The sequence below is a fragment of the Canis lupus genome, chromosome 2, assembly GCF_048164855.1.
Source record: "Canis lupus baileyi chromosome 2, mCanLup2.hap1, whole genome shotgun sequence".
Lineage (NCBI taxonomy): Eukaryota > Metazoa > Chordata > Mammalia > Carnivora > Canidae > Canis > Canis lupus.
In genome coordinates this window covers 26,712,718-26,738,379 of record NC_132839.1, presented here as the reverse complement: position 1 = coordinate 26,738,379, position 25,662 = coordinate 26,712,718, and the positions used below count along the sequence as shown (strand labels likewise).

At 35.9% G+C, this 25,662-nt stretch overlaps 1 protein-coding gene across 9 annotated transcripts in view; it reads right to left on the bottom strand.

The window, feature by feature from the left end:
* Positions 1-25,662, bottom strand: part of SSBP2 (single stranded DNA binding protein 2) — a 302,263-nt gene that overhangs the window by 241,862 nt on the left and 34,739 nt on the right. The window contains exon 1 of one of the 9 annotated variants that reach the window (XM_072793425.1): positions 5,507-5,525. The exons of the other annotated variants lie outside the window; for them this stretch is intronic. Within the exon in view, the coding sequence (XP_072649526.1) occupies positions 5,507-5,508 (2 nt within the window). The 5' untranslated portion in view covers positions 5,509-5,525. Of the gene's footprint in view, positions 1-5,506; positions 5,526-25,662 lie in introns of those variants that run through there. 9 annotated transcript variants of the gene reach the window in all.

Sequence of the window (25,662 nt, the reverse complement as noted above, 5' to 3'; positions counted from 1 at the left end):
CTTTTTTTTTTTAAGATTTTAATTATTTATTCATGAGAGACACAGAGAGAGGCAGAGACACAGGCAGAGGGAGAAGCAGGCTCCCTGAGGGGAGCCCAATGTGGGACTCGATCCCAGGACTCTGGGATCATGCCCTGAGCCAAAGACAGATGCTCAACCGCTGAGCCACCCAGGCATCCCAACCACTAATTCCTCATGTAAAATATCAAAAGTGATGATTTGAGCTTACATTTATAGGTACATTCTCCCACCATATGATAGTAAAAGGACTTTTAAGGTATAAATTCATAAGGACAAAGAATCCAGAAGACAACAAATAACAAAATTGTGTTAAATGACTTCTGAGATCCCAGAAATCTGAATACTAATCAGGCAAAGGGAAATTAAAAACAACTCAATTTATTTGACAGAATCTCCAGAAAACTGAATTGGCAGTACCAGGTACTTCTGGAAGATGCAAGGTATTATGAACAGGAGGACTGATTAAAACTCTGTTTGAAAAGCTGTTAGATTCCCAGTTTGAAAAGCTGTTAAATTCCCAGTTCCCAATTCCACCTCTCCCTCCCTCCAGTTAAGACGAGTACTCCTTCCCAGCCCTACAGAACATCAGAGGTTTATTCTCATTTTTTAAGTGATCTTATCATTACTGGATGACACAAGGCAAGTTTAGAGAACAGACAACTCACACTGAAAAAGAGGAATAAAGAGAAAGTCTATGTGCTTCTCCCCCAGTTTAGTTTCCAAAACACTGGAGAGAGGCTCATACTCTTCAAGCAGGTAACAAAGATTCTTCTCTAGGGAAACTAAGCAGCCTAAAATAACATCCTAAAAATATGGATATCAGAAATTAGGAAAATCCAACCAGATTATTCTGAAAGTCAGATTACAAGAAATGAAACTCAGCTCATAAATCCTTATCCACAGATCTAGAACTAATGGGCAGCTTTGTAATTCTCTTTTTAGAATGTTTACGTGAACAGATAGCCAATGACCATCACACATTTAAGGAAAGCCTGAAATAGGAAAGACAAGGACAAACAAAAAAGAATAACTTGGAAGAAACAGACAAGTCAAGAGAAGAAAATGTCCAAAAACTATCAATAATTTTCAAAGAGATAAAATAATGTATGGATATATGAAACAAAAACAGAATAGCATTAAACAAAAGTAGGTCTAATAATAGGAGAGGTTTTCTTCAAGATTATTATTTATTTGAGAGAGAGAGAGAGCAGAGGGAAGGGTAGAGAGAGAGAGAGAATCTCAAGTAGACTCTGTGTTAAGCACAGAGCCTGACACAGGGCTCAATCCTAGGATCCTAAGATCATGGACATCAAGAGTTGGATGTTTAACCAATTGAACCACCCAGGCACCCTCAGGAAAATTTTTTTAATCTACAGAGGGTTGAAACATAAAACTGCAAAAATCTCCCAATAAAGTGCAACTAAATACAGTGGGAAATAACTGAAGAAAAAAGATAAAATAATTAGAAGACTAGCCCACTAAGTTTCTACAACATCCAAAGAAAACAGGAATTCTAAAAGCAGTGAGTGAGTTAGTAAGTGAGTGAGTGAGACAGACAAGAGACAGTGAAATGAAGCAAGGAAATCAAAGAACTAACACACATACACACAAAACAGCCCAGAAGAGAGTATGATTTCCTAGGTCAAAAGAAGCTACCAAATACCCAGAAAGCTACCAGAGAATGTGGTCAACTGAAATAAGGACCCAGCAAAGAAGAAATCTGGAAACAGGGGATCCAACACAAAACAGAGAAGCAAAAGGAATCCCAAAGATAACAGGTATGGTGGGAAAGAGAGGGCCTAAAATAACAACTATGCCAAAGACCAGGAGAATTTCCAGTATAGACTAGATTAGAACAGTATAGACTAGAATATCCAGTAGAGTGCAGAAGAGTCTGAGAGCTAGGTCTTCAAGACAATGAAATTAACAAATTAAGATGATATTTAGACATTAAGATAGAGTTTGGGGTTAAATTCATAAGTACATAGAAAATTAAGCTATCTCTAAACAAATAAATGTATTCAAGGAAAAACTGTGTACAAGAAAGAGGGGACACCTGGGTAGCACAGTCAGGTAAGTGGCCAACTCTTGGTTTTGGCTCAGGTCTCATCTTGAGTGAGATGGAGCACCATGCGGGACTCCACACTCAGCAGAGTCTGCTTGAGTTTCTCTTTCCCTCTCCTCTGCCTCTCCCCCTCCTTTCTCTAAAATAGAGAAAGGAAGGAAGAAAGGAGAAAAGAAATCATAGAATACTACCACATGGCCGAGCTATGAAGGGCATTCACATGGTTATAATAATATAAACATTAAATACTACTCTAACCAAAATTAGAATAACTATGGTGAGAGGATGAAAAGGCAAGAAACGGGTATGTGGCTTTGGAAACGACAAATGAAAGAACAAATTTTCAACTTCCACTGTGAGAACTGAAGAGACAGTATCTAAAAAAAAAAAAAAAAATCCAGTAGCAGCAATATAAATTTGTTATTTAGAGATATGAAAATAAATAGCAAAAGAAATCAACTAAAAGAGTTGAAGATAGTTGTTCCTAAGAAATAGTAATGGGATAAGGGTGAGAGCAGGCAATGCAGTTTCTTACTACAAGCCTTACAGAACTATTTGGCACTCTTTCAACATGTGTTTGTAAAATATTAATAAAATACATATAATGATAAAGATACATCAAAATTAAAAATAATTTCCTAATTATAATCTTGATACATGCTCACATAATTTGAAAACTGCACAGGAACTAATAACAAAATAATGTTGCCACCCAGATAAAACTATTAACATATTGCTATATTGCCTTTGAATATTTTTGCTACATAAACACACACTCATGTATGTAGTCTTTTAAACAAAGACTCACTTGATGGGATGAGCACTGGGTGTTATACTGTATGTTGACAAATCGAACTCCAATAAAAAAAAATACCAAAAAAATAAAATAAACAAAGCTTCAGATTCATGCTAAATATGCAAATTTACATGGTCCTTTTCAGTTAACATTATATAATTAACTTTTCTAATGTCCTTAAATATTCTCTAAAAACAGTATAATACTCCTCTTCATCCTAAAACATCACGTATTTTTACGTGGGAAACAATCATTTTCCCACTCACTCTTTAGCATTTACTTAACAACATTTTCCTTTCTCTAACTCCCATCACTTGACTTATGTCTTCCCTGATTCTCTTCTCTTCTAACTACTTCTCTTTCTCCTTTGTGGAATCCTCCTCAGCCTATCCCTTACATGTTGGTGTCTCACAAAATTTCATCCTCCATGTTCTCTCCTCAGCCTGGATGACTCCAACAACCACACTATATCCTGATAAATGACAATCACCAAGTTCTGTTAATTCTGTTATTTAGAAGATAACTTGAACCTACTAGCTTCCACTGTCTAGTTCAGACCACCATTACATCACCAGCCTAGATTCCTAACTGATCTCCCAGATTCCACTCCTGCCCCCTTTCAAAGCATTCTCCACATTAGCAGTCAGAATCATCTTTTCAAAACACAAACCTAATCTCCTAGTACCCTGCTCAAAACTCAATAGCTTACTGTTGTTTTAGAAAAAATTCCAAACTGCTTTTTTGCCTATAAAGTCCAATAATCTTGCCCGAGCCAACTTCTCCAGCTTCATTTTATACCATTCTGTCTCTCTGGTTCTCTATGCTCCAGACATATCACCCCTCTTGTTCTCTAAATACACCAAAACCTCTCTTGCTTATGGGCCTTGGTATATGCGGTTTATTCCGCCTGAAACAATTCCCTCTGCCCACCCCCTAACTTTTTCCTTGGCAAACTCCTATACAACCTGAACCACACGCTCAAATTTTTAATTTTATTCTATGTAAACACTACCCTGGAGTTGGACAACACTAGAGCTCTGAAATCTAAGACAGGAAGCACTTTAATAAAAGAATTTGCAATTTTTCTGTTTAATGTCTGTCCTCCATGGGAATATAACCTGCACAGGAGCAAATCTTATTAAATGCTGGTTCCTCTGCACCCAGCAAAATGCTTTATAGACAGTAGATATTATTTTGCAATGAATAAATGACTCCCAAACCTGTATCTTGGTGTTCAAAACTCTCCTCAATTCTAAATCCATGTAATCAAGTACCATCTCCACCTGTATCTCCTATGAGTATCTCAAACTCAACATATTCGGGCATGAACTAATCTGTCAGATATTACTTCCTCTCTGTACTATTCCCCATGCTTCCCATTAATGGCACCCTATCAATTGTGCTCTTCAAATCTCCTTTGACTGATCCCCTCTTTTCCACCCATTTTGTCAGTCTTCAGTTCCTTAACCAAATCTTACCTGCATTACTATGATAGTTTAATAAGGAATCACCACACATCCAACATCAAACTCACCTGTCTTCTAACCTCAGTGCCAACATAATCATTTGTTTTTAAACGAAAATGAATGTGGTCCTGTCATTCCCACACTTAGAATTCGCCAATGGTCTTTTTCCATATATGTGAACTACTACTGCTGCCATACTGCTATACCATGGGCAGGTATAGTAGTATTGCTGAATACAACAACTTTCCTTATTTCTTGTGTATTTGCCTTCTAGTGCCTCTGTCTCTATACCCAACCTCTTTATCCATTTTGCTTTTATTTATTTTTATTTTTTTAAGTATTTTATTTATTTATTCATGAGGCACAGAGAGAAAGGCACAGACACAGGCAGAGGGAGAAGCAGGGAGCCTGATGTGGGACCCAATCCTGGGTCTCCAGGATCACACCCTGGGCTGAAGGCAGCACTAAACCACTGAGCCACCCGGGCTGCCCCCATTTTGCTAACTTTTAAAGACTCAAAGTTACGTTCCTCCAAGAATTCTCCTGACCATACCACCCCAGGCTGAGTTAGGTGCCCTTCCCCTGTGTTTCCACAGCAACCTGGATATCACAGTATTTATTACACAAGGACATAATTTACCTGACTGTTCCTCCCTTTAATCCTGAGTGCACAGAAGTGCTACACGTTGTTTAATCTTTGTATTCTCTGAATCTATCAAACAGTAAGTCTCCAAAACTATTTGCAACATGGCTATCAATATAATGACATCATTGGTAACATGATGTTTGGTATAAATTTTATAATTTTTAAGGAAATTAAGAAAATACACGGCTTGAACCTCACTAGAAGAATTTTCCATTTTAAAATCTCCTTTAGTTAATTGTACTTTAAATACTATATTCACAGTTCTAAAACTTATAAAAAATAGAAGAGTACTTCCTGACTCTTCATAGCACCTATTGGCAAACACTCCTCTTTGGGTCTCTCACACTCCTGTATGTCTTCTTGGGAATACCAGGAATGCAAGATCTGGACCGTGCTGTATTGGGGCCATTTCTCCAGGTGGTGTGTGCATGAGCAACCTTGAGGGATGAGGTAAAGTCACCCTCCAGGACAGAGAACAGTCTTACTCCTCAGTGGCAACCCACTACACGTACATTTATCTGTACCATACTGCATCACCTCCACGGGACCTGGGGGCAAGGAGGTCTAAAGCAAATATGCTAATGTTCATGCTGCTTGCTGTGCCAGGATAAGTAAAGTCATTTGTCTCTGACCTAGGAGTTTCATGTCTTCTACCAGCACCTGTGAAAAGGTAAAAGGCTACTTAAAGGAGAGTGAAATCAAATCACAAACCCACCAATTTGCCTCTTGGCAATTTACCCACCTCTACAATCAAATATACAACATTTAAGTCTGACTAATACTGTGATTTCTTCCTTTACTATTCATTTAAACAAACATATGAAAATCCATGTTCCCCACAAATTTCAATTCATTTAGATTTCAAGATTTTCTAGTTGCTTATTTTTTTACCTTTTTTTACTGTTTCAATTATTTTTTCTCCAACAAAATAAACTTCACAATTCTGTTTTCATTTTCCTCTTTTATTTTCTGTTTTCCCTAAAATAGAAGAATTTACCAGTCTATTGTCTCCGTAACTATAAGATATAAAACCCACACCCAAACAATTCATAAAGCCTACCAAAAAGTTACCAGAACCAATCAGTGGAACATACACAGTTGTGGTCTCTCCACATAAAAAAGTTGTCAGCAGATAGCTAAAGCATGGTGGTACCTCCTCTGATTTGAGTTCCAATCTTATAAGCCCCTGAGAACTATGTGCACTGCCCTCTGGATGGTAAGTAGCTTTTTTCAACATTTATTTATAAGTTTTCCTTTTTGATAATAGACCTTCTCACACTCCCAGGCATTAAGCAAATAACTATGAAATTATGTTTCTGAAAAAGGCAAGAAAAGGCGACAAGGGAAGCTCATAGTGACATATTACCAACATGGAAATGCCTTTGTAGGAATATACATTAAGGACTATGAATGAAGGAAGAAACTATCAAGATTTTCCATTGTGCCTATAATATAAATAATGTACCACAGACAGGGAAAGAATTCAGAGGACTAACTGGAATGTGTAGATCCAAAGTAGCTGACTAGCAGAGAAAAATCCATACAAAAGCTGAGAAAAATAAAAGATAACGATGATAAGAAAATATAACAAAAACAAAAAATCCAGAGACAGGAATTAGCTTTGAAAGCAGGCAAAGCCCGCTAGCTCACACCAGAGGTCATCCAGCAACTACCAATCAGCCTCCTACTGGAAGCATGGCTCAGACTGGTGGGAAATCTAAGTGAAAAAAGTCCCCACATACAAAGGAAGCAACTGAGACTTGAGATCAGGAAGTTGGTGTAGGCTGAGGGTTTCACCACCTTCACCCAGCAAGCTCTGAGCTGATGTTTACATTAGTTAAATTTGCTAACGCAACTACGATAAGAATATAAATTTTACATTTCAGATATTCCCAGGAGTGCCACACATGAAAAGAGAATGTATCAACTTGTCAATATTCAATGAGTCTAAATCTTTAGGGGAATCTATATAAAAAATACACTGACTAGGTCTTCCCTAATATGTAGCCACAAGAAATGCCATAGCACATAGGGCTGTAGCTTCTTTAACACACAAAAGCATGTTAGGCCACAAAAACTCTCATGTAAACTTCTAAGGCCAATTCTAATCTAAACACTGGTATAAACTCCTCACATGAATCTCTTGCTTAAAATACAACTCATCTTTAATGAACATTAAATTTATGATTTTTCTCCATGTTCCCTCTACTTTTTATAAAAACAAGAATATATCTTTGCCAGGATCATATAATGTCATCCTTTCTTCAGTGAAGGCTTACTATGTTTATATCCACAGCATTTTTCTACTGAAGCATCCTTGTTTATACAGTAAGATGCAGACAAGGTCACTAAAGGTTTCAAAACAAAGTATCATAATAACCACCTGCCAGAGAAATCCATAGGCTGTTTCCAGGTCATAAGTGGCAGCAATATGAGAAATCTGTTCTGTGTCTTCTTCAGCTGTGAGTAGCTGCAGGTGGACTTTCCTCTGAGGTCACTCAGCTCCCCTTCTCCCAGGACTTATGGCCACTACTGCTCTTCCTTTCCCCCACATACCCCATCCTCTAAGAAGAGCTACAACCTATCCCCCCCAAGGAGAAGTGGGCAGATTACGATCTTCGAACACCAAAGTCTGTTACTTCTTCTCAAAAGAAATACCTTCCATAGATTTCTCAATATCCATAACCAGGGAGTGGAGGAAAAAGGTGTAGAATTAGCTGCCCACAGAAACAATGGAAAAACCATAGAAGCCTAAGATATTTCTACCCATCTTAATTATGAGCTAGAACTGAGACTTAGCTAACAGTAGCTAAGGAGACTCCCGAAGACAGCTGGGCTCATGTTTTAAATGTACCCAGGACAGGCACATGGGTGGCTCAGTCGATTGATCATCCCAACTCTTGATTTTGGCTAAGGTTGTGATCTGGGATCCTGGGATGAAGCCCCTCGTTGGACTCTGGGCTCAGCAAGGAGTCTGCTTGAGGATTCTCTCTCTCCCTCTGCCTTCTCTGGCTCTCTCTCTCTCTCTCAGGAATAAATTAATCTTTTAAAAAATAAAATAAAACAAAATACAACGTACCCAGGATTTGTTTTTATTGTAAGTGTGAGACATGGAGACAACTGTCTTCATAAGAAGAGTTTATTATTATTCATAGTTCCCAGGAGAAGAGGGCAAGCCACTCCATAAAAGGCCACAAGGGAAAGTACCAGGTTGATCTGGAGACGGAAAGAATTAGGGGAAAACATGAGCACAGCCTTTATTGTCATTTTCTCAGGAAAGGCAAGGAAGGGTAGGGTAAATAGTTCTGAACTGCCTAGTTTGAATAATTTCAGCAGGCTCTGGGGTATAAGGATTGCCCCTAGTTGCCAGCTAGCTGCCCTGAGGTGCTGTTCGCACAGGTGGGTCAAACTGTGCGAACTCAATAAAGGTGGTGTGTAAGGGCTCCAGATTGGCTGGGGTGCATATGAAAGGCACACACCCAAGGGAGTGCTATCCATAGGAATCCCGGCTATCTTTAGGAGTTAATAAGCCTTGGAAGGGGCAATCTGTCCCCAGCTAGCAAGGCCCAAGATGTCAAAGTAGCATAAAATGCAGAGAATAAAAAATATGACCAATTCAGTCCGGGATGTACTTCTAAGCTCAGGACTCATCTAAATTGTACTTTTTTTCATAAATGCCTGTTCTGAGCTCCAGAATTTCCTTGAACTAAAAGCATTCCTTCCCTGAAGCACTACCAATCCCGTCTCTACCTTATGTCACCACTACCATGCATTGATGGAAAATATATCAAAGTAGTTACTCCAAACAATCTTCCCTTGGTTTCAAACTGATTGTTTATATCACAATTGAAATCTGTACCACAATCCATTAAAGTGATGGCATGGCCTTTGACACAACCTCTGAATAAGTCACACCATTGCCATCAGAATCATTTAGAAAACTAAAGCTTCAGTGCTAAAAAGGCATATGTACAAAGCTTTTCAAGCTAGGTTGTCAGCTACTGTTTAGATGTTTGCATAAAATTTCAACAAAAGGAACACAAGCAAATACCTCAGGATTTCAAAGACATCACTAATGTGTATCATCTTCTAGAAAAAAGGCAAGAAAGCTGACTAGATAAATATCAAGACATCTCCTCCTATCCTCGGCTGCTAAGCTCCTGAACAATGTTTTTGTTCTACTTTAAAACATCATCAGTCATGCACTCTAAGAATTTATAATTTGGCTTTAACCATTGCTCACTGCAGTAGATGTTTAGTCATAGGAAAACTTAAATCTCTACATTGATTTTTTTAACTGGTAAGATGTATTTCACTGTTGAACTGTGATTTCACTGTGGAACACACTGCCTGATTATTCAACATAAAAAGTAAAACAAGATCTGCTTACAACACACACAAATAGTATCACCAGGGATTTTCTTTTTGCTATATTGTTTTCACAATCACAGACACGCTTGCTAGGTAATATAATCATCACAAAAAAATATTAAGTAGAATACTAGTTTAAAAACAAAACTAAGTGGGTAAAGAAGCAAATTAATAGACTTTGGATGGGTACCACAAAAATAAATAAATAAATAAATAAATAAATAAATACTGAAACTACTACCTGATGAGATAGTCACAGCAACAGAACATGATGGTTCAACCCCATGGATGTGAGGGCGATCTGGCTGCGACATCTGTCACCCCATTGATCGCCAGGGTTGATTCGGCTGATCTGGCTGGCTAGGCGGGTGTCCCCTTCCTCCCTCACCGCTCCATGTGCGTCCCTCCCGAAGCTGCGCGCTCGGTCGAAGAGGACGACCATCCCCGATAGAGGAGGACCGTTCTTCGGTCAAGGGTATACGAGTAGCTGCGCTCCCCTGCTAGAACCTCCAAACAAGCTCTCAACCCCAATGCTTCATAATTAGTCAGCTATTTAATAATCCGTCTATTGGCCTTGAGAATCACAGTATCTAAAAATATTCCCAAATATCTTTCTTAACTTCTGGAAAACTCATCCAACTCAGAAAAGAAGCAAACAATGGAACTCTCTAACAGACTGTGAGATCACAGACAGGACATTTAGGTTTCCTGAACCATTTCATCAATATTATCATAAGGAATCAAATACCTGAGTAAAAATCAAACAAAAAATTGCCAGTTTCACTAATGAAATCTGGACAATTGTTCCAGCAAAATCAGATTCTATGTCCATAGATATCACTTCCTTTTTTAGGGTTTTTATACATTTCCTGCTGTCCACTCCTACATTGGTCCATCAGGGCATCCTGATCCTCATTTAAATCTATGGTCTGAGGGCATCCCCAGTGGCCCAGTGGTTTAGGCCGCCTTCTGCCTAGGGCCTGATCTTGGAGACCTGGGATCGAGTCCCACGTTGGGCTCCCTGCATGGGTCCTGCTTCTCCCTCTGCCTGGGTCTCTGCCTCTCTCTCTCTCTCTCTCTGTCATAAATAAATAAAATCTTTAAAAAAACAAAAAAAGAAAAAAAATTTAGGTCTGAAAAAAAAATAAATTTATGGTCTGAAAACAGGAAAAAGAAACACCTTCCTTTCCTCAGTTCTCAGTACAGCTGACACATTCAAGCATTCATACAATATTTACTGCACAAATATTGTCAAGTACTTTTAAACATTAAAAGTTGGAACAAGCTTAATAATAATTGCAGTAATTAGGCAAAGTCTGTGTATTATTCTTCAAGTAGTAATCATTTTAACTATTCCAGAAATATTCAAGGTAACAGCTAGTAAATGGATATCCTAAGATTGTCGTAATACAGAACAACTCTAGGCACTAGTTACATGATCTTGAACAGATACTTTATTTCTCTAAACTTCTGTTTACTCATCATATGTTAATAAGATATACCTCATATGGCTGTTGTGAGTGTAAAGTATGCCAGTGTAAATGAAGAGCCTGGTACAACGTGTGCTACATGATAGAAATACACAGTAAGTCTCTTCCCTTTAAGTATGCATAAATATCCAACATTGCAGAACAGACAAAAACTATCGCTCACTCATCTTTTTGTGTGCATACACAATTATAGTATCACAATTCTATAATTCTTTATCACAATTCTATAATAATTTAAATCCCTGCATGGAGCCTGCTTCTTCTTCTGCCTATGTCTCTGCCTCTCTCTCTCTCTCTCTCTCTCTCTCTGTGTGTGGGTGTCTCTCATAAACAAATAAATGAAAATCTTAAAAAAAAAAAAATCAAGAAAGGTGCCTGGCAGCTCAGTCAATACAGATGTGACTCTTGATCTTAAGAGTTGTAAGTTTGAAAAAAAAAAAAAAAAAAAGACTTGTAAGTTTGAGCTCCATGTTAGGTGCAGAGATTACTTAAAAATAAAATCTTAAAAAAAATATATATATATATATGTATATATGACATCAAGAATATACTTAAAGCTCTTCCTGATTACTCAAGATCACCATTACTTATGAACATCAATTATAGAGCCAAATCTTAGAGATAACTGCTACAGATGCTATAGACAGTTAAATGTTCCATATAAGGCAGTTGAATTAGACATGGTATGTAGTCATTAGCAAAGCAAAGATAAGGCAAATACTGAGAAGCATTATAGGTGGCTGTTTGTCCTCTAGTCTTACCACATTCATTTTCTCAGAGTTGAAGAAGGATTATGTATTTATCCAACCATACTTCACTTGTCTTTCTCTATCTTTTCTGTTTCTCTGCTGAGAGTGCTACTTGCTGCCACCACAATTTCTATCCCTGCTAATCAAAACATTTACCTCTGTGGCTTTCTTCCCTCCTCTGCTGTCTCCAATCAACTGCCCATCCATAAGAATACAAAAACTAGTCACTAAAAAACTACAGTATACAATACAAATACAGTATATATGAAATTATACATTTATCTCAAAAAGTAACACTTACTTATAAAATATTCCAAATAAATTTTAGAATAAATATGTTGAGATCTACAAAAATCATACTGAAATTTTTATTAGTTGCATTTGAATTTATAGATTAATCTGGAGGAAATGACATCTTTATAACATTAAGTCATCCCATGATATTCCTCTCCCACTAGTTATATCTTCTTTTATATCCTTTAATAGAGTTTTAAAATTTCTCTGTAATAGTCTTGAACATTCTTTTTCAGTTTAATTACTTGATTAAATTGGTTGCTATTGTTGTATTGTATATGTTGCTAAGACGATGGTTAAAAAGAGGAAGGACTTGCTCTACCAGACATTAGGACACAGTGCAGAGCCACAGTCATAAAAACATTGTGATACTAGACAGAAATAGACAGATGATCAATGAAATATAAGAAAGAACTCATATATGGGAAGGGTATATTATAAGTCAGTAGGAAAAGCACAAACTGCTTATATTCTACAGGAAGAAAAATGAATTCAAATACTTACACTTCACATTTTATACAGAGATAAGAGGCTAAAATGTAAAATATAACATGTAAAGCAAATGGAAAAAACATAGGGGAATTTGTGATGTCAGGATAGAAAAGGATTTCTTCAGACCACTATAACACAAATCACAATGTATTGATTTATATGTTGTGGTATGATGATTTAACCCCTTAAAAATTAAGGATTCCTTATCAAAAGAGGATACCATGGATAAAATTAACAGATTATATTACAATGTCTAAAATCAACAAGGGATAAACATCTAGAATCCAAGGAAATCCTGCGGAATAGTGAAAATGGATAAACAATATGGGTAGCAAATTCACATTTATTCAGTCAGCAAGTATTTATTGAGTACCTACATTTTAAGGGCTAGAGTTACAGATATGCACAACAAAGATAAGATCCTTGCCTTCAAAGAACTTGAGCAATGGAAATAAATACATAATAAAATTAATATGCTACGTTTTGTTGTGATAAATAGTATGAAGATAAAGCAGAACAAAGAAAGTGATGAAGAGTAGTCTTTTATTTTATTTATTTATTTTTGAAGAGTACTCCTTTATGTAAGATAGTCAAGGATATAATATTTAAGCAGAAATCTGAATAAAGTGGATGAGCCAAGTGGATAAGAAGAAAGAGTTTTCTAGGCAGAAGAAATAAGAACTAGAATCTCTAAAGACAACAGATTATGAGGAGAGAGAATCAATCATATTAATAGAGAAATGAAAATTTAAGTAATGACATACCACTTTATAAATATCAGACTAGCAAAAATATAATGTAAGATAATTCCAAGTATCAGCGGAAGTGGAGGGAAAGGGATGGAACCCACATGTACTACTAGTGGGAGTAAAAAGTGGTATAGCCATTCTGGAAAGCAAGCTGGCAGCACTTAGTGAAATCAAGTATGTGTATAGCCTATGATCCAGACACCTCACTCTAGAAAATCAGAATTCTCCCAAAAGTCCGTAAGAGGACTTGTATGAAAATGGAAATCACAGACTTGTTTATAGTATCAGGAAATTACAGGCAACCAAGGTTATCATCACCAGAGGACCAGACAAGCCAGATGTGGTAGGTATATACTCCGAAACACCTGCAGCAGTTATAAGTCATGAAATAAATATAGATATATATATATATATATATAGAGAGAGAGAGAGAGAGAGAGAGATTCAAAGAGATAGAGTTTTTTTAAGTATTGAAGAAATACAGAAAAAAAATCTCAGATTTTCTTTGAAATAATGTAATACATAGAGATGAAGTTGTGTGCCTTTGCAGAGACAAAAGGAAGAGTGATTTGAAATATTTATTAAGCAAGATTAGCCAAGAGTTAATAATTCCTGATGATGGACACATGGGGATTATTATACTATTTTCTCCACATTTGTACATTTAAAGTTATCCATCATAAAAGTCATTCTTAGAGTGCTAAGTGAAAAAAGAAACATCTATACCAGAATATCTTTAATATAAATTAAAAACATCTATGTGCATAAACCACCTTTTTTTTAAAGATGCAGACATATATCCAAAGACTTTAGTACAGATGTCTACACAGGCAAAGAATGGGAATAGATATTGTGGATAAATGAAAACCTTGTATTTTTTTCAAAGAGGGAGTGGGGGGTGAAGGTATTATATTTTATTTTTTAGATGTTTTATTTTTAAGTAATCTTTACACCCAACATGGGGCTTAAACTCACAACCCCAAGATCAGCAGTTGCATGCTCCACCAACCAAGCCAGCTAGGTACTCCAAATAAGAACTATTTAAAATAAAATAAAACAAGAGAGAGCCTTATACTTGCCAAAGCTGATAGTGTGCCACTACCTGAGGAATTTGATTAATTCAAATTTTTTCACCTGAGGTTTAAAAACATTAAATAAATACAAAGTGCTCTAGGATCACAGACAAGGGGTAACTAAATCTAACGTAAGAGGAGGAGGTATTTCTGCCCCATACCTTAGACCTACTGAGAAAGGGTTCAATTCCCATTTCACAGAGGAGAAAGAGGAGGAGAGTAAGTGAAGTAACACTGTAAGTTCATAAACAATCAAGTAGGAGAGGTGGAATCCAAGCCTAGGACCAGAACTGCCATTGTGCTTCCAATGCTGCACTATTCTTTTTTTTTTTTTTTTTTTTTTAAATTTTTATTTATTTATGATAGTTACAGAGAGAGAGAGAGGCAGAGACACAGGCAGAGAGAGGGAGAAGCAGGCTCCATGCACCGGGAGCCCGATGTGGGACTCGATCCCAGGTCTCCGGGATCACGCCCTGGGCCAAAGGCAGGCGCCAAACCGCTGCACCACTCAGGGATCCCCCAATGCTGCACTATTCTAATTTAAAACCTGCACACTGCTAACAGATTGAACTTCCTAAAATATTACTTTATCCCACAATGCCACTGTTCTTGGCATCCACAGAAAAAATTAAATTCTGTATAGATTATATACCGCCCCCAATCATTTTCATCCACTTTTTCAATATCCTACTTTTCTCCAACATAAATTCTCTCTTCTAGACACACAAGTCCTCCTTACTTCTTTCAAAATACCCACAACACTTCCAAGCCTCAAAGATTCTCCAAACTGAATACCTCTACTCTCCTCTATTACTTATTTGTATCCCATATATCCTACAAGTTCTGGTATTCAGAACACTTTCATAGTATTAATTGAGCAACTAAAATCCTACAGCTTCTTCAAAAAGCTTCCCTGATGACTTCAGCACACACCTTTTCCTTCTTTGATTTCTTTTGCACTTATTTGCTGCACCATTCAATTAATACCTATAACAGTTAACACCTCAATTATCCAGCATCATTAGGAAACAAAAGTCTTCCTCAGAAGCAAATTTTCCAGACAACTTAAGCATTAATTTAGGAAGCAGCAAAGCTGAATAATGTTGACTTTAGTTATAGAAAGACCTAGGTTCAAATCTCAGGTCTGCCACTTACTAGCTAAGTGGCTTTGAGCAAATGGCAAAACTGTTTCATCATTTGTAAAGAGGGAATATACTAACTTCACAAAGTTGTCATGGGTTATTAAAAAAAATCACACGAAAAAATCTGGTATAACATTCTTTAAATTATGGCTACAAAGCAACCCCAGCTGCTACTATACACTAAAAGAAAATAATTTTGACCGGATGAGCACTGGGTGTTATATACTATATGTTGGCAAACCGAACTCCAATAAAAAAAAAATACAAAAAAAAGGAAAAAAAGAAAAAGAAAAGAATTTTATTAAATGTATATACTTTGAGATTTTTCTTATAGGACAGTGAATGTAAATAAATCACCATTTGCAAACTCATTCATTCAAATATTCATTCGTTCAATAAATATCAATTCAGTAGAGATACAGAACACAAAATCAATATATAAAAATCATTTCTATATACTAATGATGAATTGTTAGAAAAATTTTTTAAAGTAGTTCTACATAAAGGTGCCTGGCTGGCTCAGTCAGTAGAGCATGTGACTCTTGATCTCAGGGTTCTAAGTTCGAGCACCACATTGGGTATAGATTGCTTAAAATTAAAATCTTTAAAAAAAATAAATGAAACTTGGTTAACTTTTCTAACAGAGTAAAGAGATAACCTACAAAATGATAGAAAATATCTGTAAGTCATTATCTTTGATAAGGGATTAACTCCTAAAATATGTAAGAAAGTCCTACAACTCAATGGCAAAACAAAACAAAACAAAACAAAACAAAACAAAAACCCAAGTAAACCAATTTAAAAAAAAGCAAAGATGGAGCACCTAGGTGGCTCAATCAGTTGCGTGTCAGACTCTTGATTTCAGCTCAAGTCATGATCTCAGGATCCTGAGCTCGAGCCCGACACAGAACTTTGTGCTAAGCACAGAGCCTACTTAAGATTTTCTCTCCCTCCCTCTGCTGCTCTCCCTCAACTCATACAACTCTCTACTTAAAAAAAAAAAAAAGAAAAGAAAAGAAAAGAAAATAGACAAAGGACTTAAACAGACATTTCTCCTAAGAAGACATACAAATGATCAAGACATAAATGAAAAGGAATCCTAATCCTCAGGGAAATGCAAACCAAAATTATGAGATATCACCTCACACCTGTTAGAATATTATCAAAAACACAAGAGATATAAAGTGTTGGTAAGGATGTAGAGAAAAGGGAACTCCTGTGTAATGAAGACAGACAAAGAAAAACAAATACTGTATGATCTCATATACAGAATCAAAACAAAAATAAAAACAAGGGACACTTGGGTGGCTCAGCGGTGGAGCATCTGCCTTTGGTCCAGGGTGTGATCCCAAGTCCAAGGATCAAGTCCCACCCGCATCGGGCTCCCTGTGAGGAGCCTGCTTCTCCCACTATGTCTCTGCGTCTCTCTGTGTGTCTCTCATGAATAAATAAAATATTTTTAAAAAATAAAAATAAAAACAAAAACAAAAAAACTCATAGATACAGAGAACAGATTGGCAGTTGCCAGAGGCAGAGGGTTAGGGGTGGGCTAAATGGGTGAAGATGGTTGAAAGGTACAAACTTCCAGTTACAAGATAATTAAATTATAGGGACCTGAAATACAACACAGTAAGTACTGTTAATAATTACTATATTACCTACTTGAAAGTTACTAAGAGTAAAGATGCTAAATATTCTCACAAATGGTAATTATGTGAAGTGACACAGGTATTAGGTAACACTATGGTGATAATCATTTTGCAATGTGTAAGTATATAAAATTAATGTTGTACACCTTAAACTCACATGATAGTATATGTCAGTTATATAAAATAAAGCTGAGGGAGAAACCTATATTTATAAGGCTGGGGTAACTATATATATATATAGTTTTATTTATATATAAATATATAAATAAAAAATTATATAAAAATATTTTTAAAATAAATATAAATAAAAATATAAAATATAAAAATATGAATATATGAATATATAAATATATAAATATCAAGGGCCAACTATGTGCCAAGTGACTAAGGACTCAATAGTAAATGAGACAAACATGGTCTCTGCACTCATGGGAGTTTAGTCTACTAATCATTTATTAATTTTACTGTCTTATAGGACAGAGAATTAGGCAAGGATCAGATCACTCAGAGTTCTATATGCCACAATAAAAAGTTTGAGTTTTGTTCTAAATGTAATGAGTGATATGACCAGACAGGTAATTTTTTTTTAAAGAGAGAAAACACATGCACGTGCAATGAGTGGGGAGGGGCAAAGAGAGAGGGAAAATCAGAATCTGAAGTAGGCTCTATGCTTAGCTGGGAGTCCAAGGCAGGGCTCACTCTCGCGACTTTGAGATCATGACCTGAGCCAAAAAGAGTCAGAGGCCTAACCAACTGAGCCACCCAGGTGGCCTAAGATAGATAATTTTAATGCACCAAGTATAGGCGCGCCTGGGTGGTGCAGTCCTTTAAGTGTCCAACTCTTGGTTTCGCCTCAGGGTCATGATCCCAGGGTCCTGATCTTAGGGTCCTGAAATCCAGCACTACATGGGTCTCCACTCCCAATACGCTTGAGATTCTCTCTCTCCCTTTGCCTCTCCCCACTCTCCTCCCTGTTTCTCTCTCTCTCTCTAAAAACAAATCTTTAAAAAAAAATAAATGCACCAAGTATATCAGGAATTGTAGACTTTTTTTATTATTTTGTGGAGTTAATATTGATTAATTTGACTGAGAGCTTCCCCCCCCCAAACAAAAGCAGCAGCAACAATGATACACAGCAATGATTTTCAGTTTTGTTAAATGGAGTAGTACTTTTTTTAATGAAACATTTCTAATACTTCATTATATATAGAAACATTAATAATAGAGCCACTTTAAGACAGCCTGATTTCATACTATGTCACCTCTTTCAGTTCTTTTGGAGAAAGAGTATGAAAACAAGACTATAGAATTAACACTGGCCTAGAAATCAGAAGATTCCAATCCTAGTCCTAATGATGACTTTACAGCAAAGTAATCTTGTGCAAGCCAATTGAAGTCCTCAGTCTTAATCTCTTTACTAAAATGGAGACAAATCTGATATATTTATGTATCACCACAATAGTAGTGTGGATCAAAAGTGATAACATTGAAGGGGGAGAATTACCATCAACTGGACTGTTAACTAAAAACTACATATTTTTATTGCTTTTGAAATAAACAAATTCTCTTTGCTGGACTGATGTCCAAATCATATTGAAATATTAAGGCCCCCAACTATGAATTAACTTTTGAAACTGCCCAAACCAATTTAGAAATTGGTAACTGTGGGGGCAGCTGGGTGCCTCAGTCTGTGGAGCATATGAATGTTGATCTTAGAGTTGTGAGTTCAGGCTCCATGTTAGGTGTAGAGACTATTTAATAAAATCTTTTTTAAAACATGAAAATTGATAGGTGTGGCATTAATTGGAAACCATACATGTATGGAATCCTACTACATTTGAGGTCCTATACAATGTAATAACCAATTGCAAAGAATAACTGAATTTGGTGCTTAATGGAAAATGGTGTTTATCTTTTAAATACTAAGTGAGTTTTAAAAAAAGTCAATATGGGCAGCCTGGGTGGTTCAGTGGTTTAGCACCACCTTCAGTCCAGGGCCTGATCCTGAAGACCTGGGATCAGGTCCCACATCGTGCTCCCTGCATGGAGCCTGCTTCTCCCTCTGCCTGTGTCTCTGCCTCTCTCTGAGGCTCCTGGGTGGCTCAGTCGGTTAAACTTCTGCCTAAGCTCAGGTCATGATTCCAGAATCCTGGGATTGAAAACCAAATTGGGCTCCCTGCTTAGCAATGAGTCTGTTTCTCCCTCTCCCTCTGCCCTCTAATTGCTTGAGTTCTTTCTCTCAAATAAATAAATAAAATCTTTTTTTAACAATTAGAAGAAAAAATAAAATAAATTGTACATAGCCAAAAACATATGTAACTCTAAGTCTGAAGCTTGAGTTTTATCTCTATTGAAAACTGTACTTCTCATTCAGTGACAAACTGAAATACACTTATTCCCTGGTACCATAATTCTGATTTATATCTCATCTTTTAACTTTATATCATCCACTAGATTTCTTAAAGAAATACAATCTTCTGATAGTAAAGAAAAAAAACTAAACTTTTTATTGCTTAGTCCAAAACTAAGTAGAAACCCAGTTTCCTCTTAAGTGTAAAATTTCGTTTGGATGACAAACAAAAATAATGAACATTTTACATCATGTTATTCTTCACTGAAAGTTTATTTAATAAGTAAACCAAAAGAAAATCACTTCTAAATAGAATTTTTTATGTAGTTAAAAAAAATACATAACATAAAATTTGCCTTCTTAATGTTAACTGTACAGTTCATTAGTGTTAAGTATATTCACATTGTGGTGAAACATCTCCAGAACTTTTTCATCTAGTAAAATTCTAGATCTATTTAAAAACAAATGTTTGATGGAAAGAACAATGTTCAAATACAGATTCTACAAATACTCAAATGTATGACCTAAAGTTTCTAACTGCTAGCCTCAGAGTCTTTGTCGATAAATTAGAGTTAACATCTACTTCATTAGGACTGTAAGATGATGATGAACTCACTAGTTTAATATCCTATGCTCCTTAGGTCATTCAAACATCTTAAAATCTATTAAGAAATTATACATTAACCCTTTATCATTTTTAGATGATCACAGATTAAGTAATGACCGATATTTTCATAGAGTAGAATTATTACCTTCAAGTTATCACAACAATCCATGTGACTGTGAAACCAAATGAATCTTTGGCAATATCCTATGGAAAAGTATCTTCACTTATGCCAAATAAGGGAGAAAGATTTCCTGGCTGCCTTAATAAGCTTCAGGCAGAAATGCTTATCCATTTCAAGTGTTCCAGTAACCGTTCCAGTAAAGAACTTTAAAAAATAGAAAGCCAATTACCTTATCCAAATAGAGTTCAAGTAATGTGATTTTTTTTTCAATTTCCAGGTTTTTTAAACACTTTTTCCAAATTATAAAACATTTATTTTATTCATCCATATTTTCTAAAATTGTTACTTTTTATCTTTTAAATTAAAAAAGAGATTGATAATATTGGGCCAATCATTTAGAATTAGTATTTTAAGTTTTGAGATTTGGTGTATCTATGTATCTATGTAACTGTCTATTTATTTTGACCACAAGTATAGAGGGTCAAGTTAATAATACCACTCAGTTCATGGCACGTATTGTCTTTGGTTCAGATTTATAGAAGAGACCATCATCCAAGTTAGAATATACCCTTTACCCTTCCCGTAAAAACAATGAACCTCTGATTTGTAGATTCCTTGGGAGGGATCCATACATAAAACTTTGCTTCCCTCCTCCCCATTGGTTCTTTGTAACTTGAAAAGGTAAAAAGATAAAACCCAAAATGGAACTCTCTTGCATGATAACATTAACTTAAGTGAAATATGAAAATTTCTAAGTCCATTTCAATTATCATGTCACAACGAAACTCTGCTGTTTTAACACTGCAATCCCCTGGACCACTGGATTTCAAGGCTTTAAAACTGGCTTCAAAAGATGGTCTCTGATTTGCTCTTATGTCAAATCAAGGCTATCCCTGATATCATCCACTTGTGAATTGGAAATTCTTAAGGGTAATCCTTAAAAAGCTACATCAGAAGTAGAAAAACATAATCAGAACCATAATATAAATTTATTTCAGAACTAAAACATGCAAAAATCAATGACACATTATGCTAAACCATCTGGCTCTTCAATTTTTTTTTCTTAATTCTTTTTTCTCAGTTTCTAAATATGAAAACTAGGGGCGCCTGGGTGGCTCAGTTGGTTAAGCGTTTGCCTTTAGCTCAGGTCAGATCCCAGGGTCCTGGAATAGAGCCCCTGATGGGGCTTCCTGCTCAGCAGGGATCCTGCTTCTCCCTCTCCCTCTGGTCCTCCTCCCTGCTTGTGCTCTCTCTTGCACTCTCTCTCAAATAAGTAAAATACCTTTAAAAATTTCTTTTATTAAAAATAAATTTAAAAATAAAGATGAAAACTATAACTCCCTTTTTTTGCAAAATATGGTAGCAATCCATGACTCACAGCATGTATAAATAAACATAAACATGCATTAAAAATTATTGGTCTTCATTGGAACAAAGTTATAATAATTTACAGTCTGGAATCTAACACATGCAATATGCCATGCACTGATGCCAGTGCACTCTGTAAATTTACTCTCTAATGATGTTTTTAATGTTTTTAAATAAAATTCTTTTGATTTTACATGTCCAGTTTCCTATCAAAACTATACCAAGATTAAATGGAATCTCTCAAACTTAATTTTTTAACTAATCTCTATATCATAAGCTACCAGAAGAAATGACAACTTGCTTGTTTTTCCTGTTTTGTTGCTTTTTATAAGAACTTCCCTTTTTACAGGTACAATAAATTACATATGCAAATAAATAAAAGCAAAACAAGCACTATGAATGCTGCTCTTATATGTGGCATAAAGCTTTGCAGCCTGGCCACTCTAAATGATTCACATAGAGAAAAAGAAACTCTGACTACAGGTAAAATTGAGTTTTATGCAGATGCACCTATTACTAAAATAAAGTATATTATGCCCTTTTTAGTAAATATTTAAAAAAGAAAAAAAAAGGCACCTCCCCAGCCCAGTCAGCTGTTTTAGTAGCCTGGTACATTGCTAGTAAGTTACTTATTCTAATTTTAGACAATTAGGCAACAGCACATTGGAGAAACATTCAACTTCTGCCTTCAGAAAAGTTAAGGGACACCTGGATGGCTAAGTGGTTAAGCATCTGCCCTCCACACAGGTCACAATCCCAAAGTCCTGGGATGGAGTCCCGCATCAGGCTCCCTGCAGGGAGCCTGCTTCTCCCTCTGCCCATGTCTCTGCTTCTCTCTCTATGTCTCTCATGAATAAACAAATAAAATACTTTTTTTAAGTTAAATAAATAATTTTCTCATCACTGAAAGGAAAGAGGTCTTAGAAAGTAATTCTAAATTTTAAGACCCTCCAATTTGGATAATTTCAAGATTTAAGTTTCTAAAATACTCTAATAAACTTGCTAATATTATAGCCTTCTTGGTCAAGCAAAATAAATATGTCCAGAATCTCTCAATAATAAAGGTCTTATTGAGCTCATTTTAATGTCAATGAACAAGATAAAATACTATCAAACAGCAAAATAAAATACTATCAGTTATCAACAGAAAAAAATATATATGAACACCTCAACAATCTCAGGACTCCACTGAATGAGATAAAAAAAACTTGGAAGTCAGCCAGAGAAGAGAACTAGTCATATGGTAGTGAACAAACATATAGGGAATATAAAGGGCTCCCATGACTTTCAGACATCAGAAAAATGAGTCTTTGTCATAGTAAATTATGATTATAGGGATTCCCATCAATATATTGATAGCTGGCCACAATGAGATACCACCTCACACCTGTGAGAATGGTGAAAATTAACAAGATGGGAAACAACAAATGTTGGAGAGGATGTGGAGAAAGAGGAACCCTATTGCACTGTTGGTCGGAATGTGAACTGGTGCAGCCACTCTAGAAAACAGTGTGGAGATTCCTCAGAGTTAAAAATAGACCTACCCTACGACCCAGCAACTGCCCTGCTGGGGATTTACCCCAAAGATACAGATGCAGTGAAATGGCAGGACACCTGCACCCCAATGTTTATAGCAGCAACGTCCACAACATCCAAACTGTGGAAGGAGCCTCGGTGTCCATCGAAAGATGAATGGATAAAGAAGATGTGGTCTATGTACACAGTGGAATATTCCTCAGCCATTAGAAATGACAAATACCCACCAGTTGCTTCAACGTGGATGGAGCTGGAGGGTATTATGCTGAGTGAAATAAGTCAATCGGAGAAGGACATTCTCTGGTTCCATTCATTCGGGGAATATAAAAAATAGCGAAAGGAATTATAGGGGAAAGGAGGGGAACTGAGTGGGAAGTATCAGAGAGGAAGACAGAACATGAGAGACTCCTAACTCTGGGAAACGAACAAGGGGCAGTGGAAGGGGAGGTGGGCGGGGGGATGGCGTGACTGGGTGACGGGCACTGAGGGGGGCACTTGATGGGATGAGTGAGCACTGGGTGTCATGCTTTACTTTGGCAAATTGAACTCCAATAAAAAATACAGCAAAAAAAATATCAGCAACTGGAAGAGAGGGTCAGAAACCCCCAATTCAGTCACACAAGTGGTAATTCATTTAAAACTGAAGTATTCTCACTGATAAGCATATTCTCACATACTTCACATAATATGAACTTATTATAATCTAACTAAAATGAACTATTTTATTTAAAATAAAACAAGTCAAAAATTGTCCTTTATAGTCCTTAAACTTTGCTGACAGATCTTATATGTTAGGAAATCTAAGAAATTATTAACCCTTGATTTTATTAATTCCTTTCTTCTTTCTATATAACTCATCTTGATCTGACCAAATGTCACAATTAGACAGCATTTGCTAATAGGAATATAACTTAGGAAACTGAAAGATCTCCCAAAACCTGTAACAGTGGCTATTTTTGTCAGAATAGGGCTTTGAATACTAAATAGTACTTATTTCAATTAGTTAAATTTCCACACATTTAAAGATACGAAATTATTCTCTGCAACTACAGAGACCATCCGAAATGTACACATTGCATTACAGACACCTATTCACTTAGAGTACATGGACAAAAGGATGATATTTTCTGATTAGAATTGGTAACTAACACTTTATCTTACTTGGACTAAAGCTACTTAACTGAGTTGGTACGTAATTTGGAAAAGCAACATCCATGTGTAACCATTTTCTTTACCTTTATAATTTCGTCAACACATGGATAAAAAGATCAATGTTTGTGTATTATTTCCATATTAACAGTAAGAAAAAATGTGATAAAATAGACAACATAGCAAAGTATCTCAAAGGCCTGATAAACCTAAAATAAGAGATTTGGCTTGCTTTTTTGTTTAGTTTAACCCAAGTATCTCCCTTCCCCACCATAATCTAAATGACAGCAGGCTACTATATAAATCCATAAGTAACTCTTACACATTCCAAAGTTCCTATCCTTGCCAAGAAGACAAGCAAAACAGATAAGAAGTATATCCAAACATAAATTCTTATTACACACCATATAGACAACCAACCAGCAAGGTAAATGGATATATTACAAAGCCTCAGGAATTTAATTAATTTTTCTATATTTAATAAGCATTTATAAAGAAAACATTTAAACATGGTATGCTACACTCTTAAACCAGGACAATCATTGCCTCCCCAATCAATAACTGGTTATTTTATGATTCATATCAAGACCATTGCCCTTATTGGAAGTTTTTTCAAGCAAATGCCACTTGATTCAAATTCCCACAAGAAAAATCAAATTGATCTGCATATACACTTCACTGTTGATTTTACATGAATGTAAGCATGCTAAAATAATGATCAAATTAAAGTACTTAAGCATTCTGCTTAGAACAGCAATGACTGTAAACTTTAATTTATCTCATGCTGGATATTGCAAATTTTATTAAATATATACTGACAAAACTTAATTTATTGTGTCTTCTAACCATACAACAAAAACCCCACCCTAATCTTGTTAGTTACATTTCAAAGCTCTAATAAAACACTGAGATTTATGTAAAAGGCAGTTATGCTATTAATGATATATTACATATGACTTATTCCAACTCAAAAATTTTTAATTCAAATATAATTCTAAATAATTAAGTAATAATATGGAATTAGTATTTTACAAATAATTCACAACATACTTTGTAAAGGTCCCTGTTGACAGTGCAAAAGTGTCACAAATTTTATTATAAACTGTTAACAAAAATGGAACATCAATAATAAACCATACTTGGGATGCCTGGGTGGCTCAGCAGTTGAGCATCTGCCTTGAGCTCAGGGCATGGTCCCAGGATCGGCAATCGAGTCCTGCATCGGGCTCCCTGCATGGAGCCTGCTTCTCCCTCTGCCTGTGTCTCTGACTCTCTCTCTTTCTCTCTGTCTCTCATGAATAAATAAATAAAATCTTTAAAAAATAATAATTAACCATACATTATATGATTTCTATATGCCCATTTTCTTTCCTGAGCTTAAGCTTGTCCTTCAACAAATAATATATCTTTCAATCTATCTGTGCTTTATTATACCTGAGTAAGATGGAATTGACATTTTTTTAACATCTCAGATGACTTATTTCCTGTTTTCACAAATAGCAGACAGTAAAGTCAGTTCATGTCACTT